An 8,082-nucleotide genomic window follows, 5' to 3' on the forward strand; every position below is an offset into this window, starting at 1 on the left:
GAGACCATGGACAGGAATTGGGGGACACTGGGGACACCCTGGGGACATCCTGGGGACACCCTGGGGATGTGGGGATATCCTGGGGACACCCAGGGGACACCCTGGAGATGTGGGGACATCGTGGGGACATGGGGGGGACACGGGGAGGGGGGACATGGGGGTCAGCACCGGGGCCTGAGGTGGCTCCAGGACACCATGGACAGGGATTGGGGGACACTGGGGACACCCTGGGGACACCCAGGGGACACGGGAGGGACACGGGGACACTGTGGAGAACATCTTGGCTACCATGGAGAGCATCTGGGCCACCATAGAGAAGATCTGGGCCACCATGGGGGACAGCTGGGCTATCGTGGAGGACAGCTGGGCCACCATGGAGAAGATCTGGTGGTGGGGAGTGGCTGTAGTTACTTCTTTATTTATGTATTTCTTTTATTTTGGGACGTGGGAGGCAGAGGGGGCCGGAGAAGGGATGTTGGGGGGGAGCGGGCTGGTGTTGTTTGTTTCCCTTTTCCAGCACTGCATTTTGGTTTGGTTTGGTTTTTACTTGTCAGTTTTTCAATGCAATAAATCTCTCCAGACATGGAGCTGCCATCCTGCAAAGGCCGGGCCCCCCCACTGCTGCAACGCACAGACACAGACAAAGAGATACAGACACACAGAGACTCCCAGACATACACACAGACACACACACAGAGTGTAGGGGCAGAAAACCTTCCAAGAAACACCGAGGATGGGAAAACCTTAATGCCCACTCAAGGAAACTCTCGCTGCCAGGGAAAAGCTTTAACGTGGGAAGAAACAACTTTCTCCTGCAGGGTGCTGCGATGTTTTCTTTACCTGCTGCCCGGAGGTAACTCCCTTGCTCCGAGCGATAAAATCCTCACAGAGGTGCCTGGGCCCCCCCAGGGGGGTCAGGCGGGTCCCAAACCCAGGGGAGCACACAGCCTTTCGGGGTTTGTCGCTCACGCCAAAGGGGTTGTTCCAAAAGCCCCCAAACAGGTTTCTGCTCCGGCTTTCTTGGCCAGCTTTCCCGCAGTGTTCTCGGCCGTCCCAAACAAACAGTGTTCAAGCTCCGGGCCCGGCCCGGTGCAGACACAGCCCCTGCCGCGCTCTCCCTCTCCTCCCCCGCCGCCTTTCAGGCCCCGCGCACGGGTCGGGGCCGCCCCGCCCTCCCCCCTCCCAGCGGCGGTGCCGGAGCGGGGCGGCCAAGGCGGTCCCCGCGCCCCGGGGCGGCGGCAGCGGCAGCGCCGGGGCGAGGAGGAGGCGGCGCGGGGGGAGGCGAAGGCGTTCGGCGCTGGGCGCGGAGCCCGGAGCAGAGGGGAGGCCGGGCACGGGCCGGGGGCGCTGCCGGCGGGGCCGGGCGGGGTCTCCGTGCGAAGCACAGTTGGGGTCGCGTCGCTGGGAGTCTTTTCGGTGTCGTGGGGTCGCCCCGATAGGGGAAAATGTTAAGTTGCTGTGGAGAAGATGTTACGCTGCCGCCGCTAAGGGGAAATCGAAGCTGCAGAGTTGAACAAGTGCAGCTCGCAGGGCCCGGGGCTGTCGCTAAGAGAGCAGCCGTGTGGGCGGGGAGCAGCCAATGGGGAGGTGCCCAGAGGCAGCCAATGGGAAAGCTGCGGGATGGCGGGAAGGGGCGGCCAATGGGAGAGCGCGCGGTGCAGCCAAGCGTAACCAATAGACAACCGATGGGACACCGAGCAGCCAATGAGGAGCTGCCGCCAGGGGAGGGTGCTGAGAGACTGCGCATGCTCCGAGAGCGAGGGACCAGTTCGGAGAGAGGAAGACTCTGAGCCTTCATCCCCTACGACCACCCGAGACGGCCACGAGAGAGAAGCGCGCGGGCGCCAGAAGGCGTGTGCCGAGATTGACATCGAACACCGCCCAGTCTCGGGTAGGTCATGAATATGTAAAGTGCGCGATGAATATGTATGCCGGAGTTGTAGACAAGGGGAGCTGTGAGGGGGGAGGGTGTGCGCCTGTTAGTTGGAGGTGTTTTCTTTTCGTCCTGCGCCGTAATAAACAAATAGCGGCTTAATAGGACCTGTGGCTATTGGGTTTTACTACCGTCGGCTTTTCCCGGCCTCAGTTCCGGCCAGCCAGGCAGGAGCCATCCTGTGCTCGGCTGCAGACTCCGCTGGAGGCAGGGACTCCCTGGGGCGCCCTCGAGATTTTGCCGAAGGGACTCCTCACTTCACTGGGCTCGCTGCGGGAGCAGACGGGGACCTCTTGCGACCAGTTGAAGGTATTTGTTTCGTATAATTTGGTTTGGGGTGACCGGTCATTGGAAAGTACCTGTAAGCCGCTTTCTGTTTCGGAGTTCGTGTGTGCCCCGGTAAATTGTTTCTGTTTCGGAGGTCGTGTGTGTCCCGGTAAATTGTTTCTGTTTCGGAGGTCGTGTGTGTCCCGGTAAATTGTTTCTGTTTCGGAGGTCGTGTGTGTCCCGGTAAATTGTTTCTGTTTCGGAGGTCGTGTGTGTCCCGGTAAATTGTTTCTGTTTCGGAGGTCGTGTGTGTCCCGGTAAATTGTTTCTGTTTCGGAGGTCGTGTACGGTGTGTAAGGCAAAGCTTGTGGGTCTTAATAAATTATTTCAGAAGTTTGGTGAGTGCAGAGTGTGTGAAGTATAGCTCTCAGTGTCTGGTGTAGCTGCTGTGAGAGAAGTTTTCTTAGTGTCTTGTAGCACGGATTTTAATGGGCACGTGTTGGCACCTGAGTGTCTGGTGGGGGTGCTGTGAGTGAGAGGTTTTGTTATTGTCTTGTAGCACCGATTTTAATCGGCACATGTTGGCGTCTGAGTGTGAGTGCTGTGAGCGAGAGAAGAGTTTTTTCTTGTCTTGTAGCAGCGATTTTAATGGGCACGTGTTGGCGTCTCGGTGTCTGGGATAGGTGTTGCGAGTGAGAAAAGTTTCCTTGTCCTGTAACAGCGATTTTAATCAGGAGGTGTTGGCATTTGAGTGTCTGGTGTGGGTGCTGCGAGTGAGAGAAGATTTTTTCTTATCCTGTAGCACCGATTTTAACGGGCACGTGTTGGCATCTGAGTGTCTGATGTAGGTACTGTGAGAGCAGTGTTCTTGTCTTGTGGCAGGGATTTTAATCAACACGTGGTGGCATCTGAGTGTCTGGTGGGGGTGGTGTGACTGAGAGGTTTTGTTATTGTTTTATAGCACCAGTTTTAATCGGCACATGTTGGCGTCTGCAGTAGATACTGTGAGAGCAATTTTTTTGTGTTTTAGCAGCGATTTTAATCAGCAGGTGTTGGCATCTGAGTGTCCAGTGTGAGTGTTGTGAATGCGAGAAGTTTTCTTGTCTTGTAGCAGCGATTTTAATTACAAGGCGTTGGCATCTGAGTGTCTGGTAGGGGTACTGTGACTGGGAAAAGATTTTTTTCTTGTCTTGTAGCAGCGATTTTAATCGGCACGTGTTGGCATCTGAGTGTCGGGGTAGGTGGTGCGAGTGAGAAAAGTTTCCTTGTCCTGTAGCAGCGATTTTAATGGGCACGTGTTGGCATCTCAGCGTCTGGCATAAGTGGTGCGAGTGAGAGAAGATTTTTTCTTGTCCTGTAGCACCGATTTTAATGGGCACGTGTTGGCATCTCAGTGTCTGGTGGGGGTGCTGTGAGTGAGAGGTTTTGTTATTGTCTTGTAGTACCGATTTTAATCGGCACATGTTGGCGTCTGTACAGTAGGTGCTGTGAGAGCAGTGTTCTTGTGTTCCAGCAGCGATTTTAATCAGCAGGTGTTGGCATCTGAGTGTCTGGCATAAATGCTGCGAGTGAGAGAAGGTTTTTTCTTATCCTGTAGCACCGATTTTAATGGGCACGTGTTGGCATCTGAGTGTCTGGTGGGCATATTGTGAGAGAGGTTTTGTTATTGTCTTGTAGCACCGCTTTTAATCAGCACGTGTTGGCGTCTGAATGTCTGGTGTAGCTATTGTGAGAGCAGTGTTCTTGTGTTCTAGCAGCGATTTTAATCAGCAGGTGTTGGCATCTGAGTGTCTGGTGTGGGTGCTGCGAGTGAGAGAAGGTTTTTTTCTTGTGCTGTAGCACCGATTTTAATCAACAAGTGCTGGTATTTTATTGTCTGGGTTAGATGCTGCGAGTGAGCAAAGTTTTCTTTTTGTCTTGTAGCAGCGATTTCAATGGGCACGCGTTGGCATCTGAGTGTCTGGTGGGAGTGAGAGAAGTTTCCTTAGTTTGTCTTGCAGCATCGATTTTAATCAGGAGGCGTTGACAACTCAGTGTAGGTGCTGTGAGAGAAGTCGTTATTGTCTTGTGGCAGCGATTTTAATTACAAAGTGTTGGCATTTCGGTGTCTGGTGTAGGTAGTGTGAATGGGAAAAGTTTTCTTATTGTTTTGTGACCCGAGTTTTAATTAGCACCTCTTAACATCTTAATGTTTGCTGGAAGCAGTGTGGTAAGAAAAGGCTTTCTTATTGTTCTGTAGCACTAATTTGAATTCGCAGTTGTTAACATCTCAGTGTCTGGTGCAGGCAGTGTGATTAGGAGTTTTTATTTTCTGTGGCAGTAATTTTCATCAGCTTCCCAGTATTTATTTCCCGCAGTTCCTAACTTAAAAAGCAGTTGTATTTAAGGGTTGGTAAAAAGAAAGGAGGTAGAAAAGCACCTGTAAATTACTATGGGAAATAGCCAGAGTAAGAAAGTTGTGAAAAAGAGTCCTGTGGGCTGTATTTTAAGCCATTGGAGAGATCTGGATGGTGTGAGTGGAAGTGGTGTCAGTAAGGCTAACACGATTAAATCTTGCAGATAATGGTGGCTTTTGTATAAATGAAAGGAGGGAGAAAGTTGGCTGCCGAATGGAACTTTAAATTATAATACGGTTTTGCAATTAATGTTATTTTTAAGGCGTAATGGAAAAGGGAATGAGGCAATATGTGGAGATAGGTTTTTCTGTTTGAGAAACCATCCAGAATGGCAGAGAGATTGCAGGATAAACGTTTCACTCCAGGATTCCTTGCTATTACCATTAGAAAAGGACAGGGGGAAAGAGAACCAAAAGATAAAAAGGTGCTGCTCATCATGCAGCATCGGGCAAAGGTGCTTTCAAACAAGAAAAGGGAGAGGCCTTAAGTCTGACGGGGTTATAGATCCGGAAGAATTGAGAGCACCACACCCCCAGTTACCCCCGCGGGACCTGAAGCCCCTGCAGTGGCATCAGGAGATGAATCTAGCAGTGATGACAGGGAAGCAGGAGCCAGCGGCAGCACCCCCATCACCGCACAGGAGGAGTAAAAGGAGCCCAAAGCCCCCAGCTCCGGGCCCCCCTTGGGCAGGGAGTAGGACGGGCAGGAGAGTTGGTGAGAGTAAAGGTCCCTTTTAGTGCAGCAGATCTTGATAATTGGAAGGAGGTGGTTAAGGGATACCGAGATGATTCCAGTGAGATAGTGAAACATTTTGAGAGGACTGTTAGAAACCAATATTCTGATTGGTCAGATGTAGGGAATTGGCTATAGAACACGGCTTGCCTAGGCCGTGGGAACATCTTAGATAGGGAGGTTACAGTGCCCTTGTACCCTGTTAGCTGGCTGGTAAACAGGACATTGTGATTAGCAAAACAAAAGTAACTGAGAGCCACCTGTGTCAACATAAGAAATGAGTAAGAGGTGAGATCAACATTTAAGCAGAGCCAATAATGAGCTTAGCTTTTGCAATATGTATGAGCTAATTATAAAGCATATATTAAGCTGTTAGCAATGATCAATAAACGACGCTTGCTGATTCTCATATTGAGGGTCCCTTTCTTCCCTCGTCACGACAGTCAGATGTTGATTTAATGCTTAATGAGATGACTGTCTGCGATTGCCTTTGTTCACAGGCGAGCCAGAGTGGTGTCCCTTTGGCCGTGGAGAGGAGAGGAGCAGATGAAAGACTAAAGCCATTGAAAAAGCCCGAACCCCATCCGGATGGAAGACACTCCTCTAGCGGCCAGGCCAAGTCCATTCCCGGAGCCCAGGTGTACCAGGCGAACCCAGGAACGGGGAGCAGGCCTACCTGCGGCAGCGGGATCCGCCAGGCAGGGGGAAACGGGGCACGGGAGTGGGATGCCATGTCTGCCCCACCCAGCCCAGGCGCGCCAAGGGTGGGTGATAAACAAAGTCTCGAGTTCCTATAAGTTTTTGAATAATGGTTTATTATATGGAAAAAGCAAGCACCTGGCTGGGTGACAGAGATGGAGACCAGTTTCCTAAATCTGCACACATATTACAGGGTATATTTAGTATTTATCTTAATTATTTTGTGCGTATTAATTATATCATATATATATACATTCTACAGGTTTTTGCTAAGTATTTGATATATGGGTTTTCTTACAGCTAAAGCTAAAAGTGTTATCTTTACAGCCGGTCATAATTCATGCATTCTTGGACGAACAGGCGCCTAAAGATTTAAAGTTCCACCATATTTTATTCTTAGGATAGTAAGGAGATTTTAGGCCTCTTGACCTTGTAAGGGTCTGTTTTATTTCTTCATGGGGGTGTAATTAAGTTTTACAAGCCGTTTGTTTTATTTTGATGTAATCACCCATTCGTTTCACGAATCGCAGTTATTTATTTATCACAGGTGGGTGGCCCTGGCTCGAGGGCCACCAGGTCTCCTGTGTGGTGGGAGATGGGAGCAGCCGGAGCCCTGCACTGATCAGCGAGGGGCCGCCTGCCACTGCCACCCCCTGTGACGGTGGGTTCCCCCATCGCAGCCCAGCCCCAGCCCCGCGGATCCCCACCGAGGGAAGCAAAAGCCTCCAGTGGCTTCCCATGTGCACTCCCATTGTTACCTGGTCCCTGGAGCCCAGGTGCTTGGTGCCAGAAGTGAGAGCCCCCCTCGGGGCTCGCCCCCCCCCCTCAGTGGGTAAGTGACAAAACCATCAGAGTAGCGTGTGCCCGGCCTCCTCCTTGTTCTCCACCTCTCATGTCTCTTGACAGCACCAGGCTGGAGTCAAGCTCCACGGGGTCTTCTTTCCTCAGTGATTCAGCCCAGCCAGTTCCCTTGGCTGTGGTTTTGGTGGACAGTCAGTGGGGACAGTGGTGTGAGAAACAGAGACCCAGTCGGGCGATTTCCAATCAGAATTTATTATATGATAAAAGCAACTTCAGCGCTGGGTGATCAGGGAAGGGGTCCAACAACTCCCAACGCCTGTCACGCCCAAAGAATACAGTTGTTCTACATTTATTTCCAGCTACTTCATGCATATTCATTATACATAAGCATAAACATTACACATTGTTAGGTACATGAGTATAAACATTACACGTTGTTAAATCAGACTTTCAGCAGATGTTTGCTTGTTATCTATACAAAGTTATAAATTTTAAGAAAGGTGCTATTATCTAGCTAACTAAACAAAATTCTCTCACTATAAATCCTACACAAGGTAAAAGGGAGGTAACTTGTTTTATCTCTTTGTAGGGGCCCAATTAAGTTTTACGACTTGTTTTTCTTTTCTCTCCAGATCATATTGACCTTACACTGTTTTCTCTTAATTAGCTCGAATCATTTTCTCAGTTTATCACAGTGGGAATCTCGTTCCTCCATTCATGCTCATCACTAATTAAACGGGGAGGTATTTGGCTATTCATCAGGCACATATAATAGTATATGTAATTTCTGTCTCCTCTTTTTCTGGATTAAGCGAAGGTGGCCTGTCAAGCTTGGTAAAATTTTGTCACAGATTAGTGGTATGTGCCACATACCACCAAGGATCTGATTCCATTGTCGTCCCCACCTACTGTCCAGGCCAGATTTAACTGGATTGTGGTGACCTTGCCTTCACAGCACTCACTTTAAGTGCTGTGAAACTGTTGTGAACTAAGAGGATACAGCAGTATGTGTTTTAGTCACAAACATTGTACAATATCTACAGAGGTAAGGAGTGCTCTGGAGGGCAGGGCCTGGGCTGTCTTCTCTTTCCTCCATTTGGAGAAACACAGGTCCCTCAAAAGTTCCTCATTTCTACGGTGCTGGGGGGTCTGTGCTTAAATGAGCACTCCCACGACTTCTTAGAAGGAATTGGTAAGGTCATTTTATTGTAGGATGGGTAGTATACGAGGCACAGCTGAACAGATCAGGAGAGA

General features: G+C 50.2%; 1 protein-coding gene across 1 annotated transcript; it reads left to right on the plus strand.

The window, feature by feature from the left end:
• The first annotated feature begins 289 nt into the window (after positions 1–289).
• On the plus strand, positions 290–7,145 carry LOC127462010 (uncharacterized). Its single transcript, XM_051770266.1, has 6 exons — positions 290–390; positions 1,143–1,381; positions 1,737–1,891; positions 2,087–2,242; positions 5,829–6,092; positions 6,575–7,145. Exons 1-6 carry the CDS (start codon positions 290–292, stop codon positions 6,647–6,649), a joined length of 990 nt encoding a protein of 329 aa, XP_051626226.1. The 3' UTR covers positions 6,650–7,145.
• The last annotated feature ends 937 nt before the right edge of the window (positions 7,146–8,082 follow it).

This window comes from Manacus candei, unplaced genomic scaffold (genome assembly GCF_025592945.1).
Source record: "Manacus candei isolate 608988 ecotype Guabito, Panama unplaced genomic scaffold, ASM2559294v1 h1tg000118l, whole genome shotgun sequence".
Classification (NCBI taxonomy): domain Eukaryota; kingdom Metazoa; phylum Chordata; class Aves; order Passeriformes; family Pipridae; genus Manacus; species Manacus candei.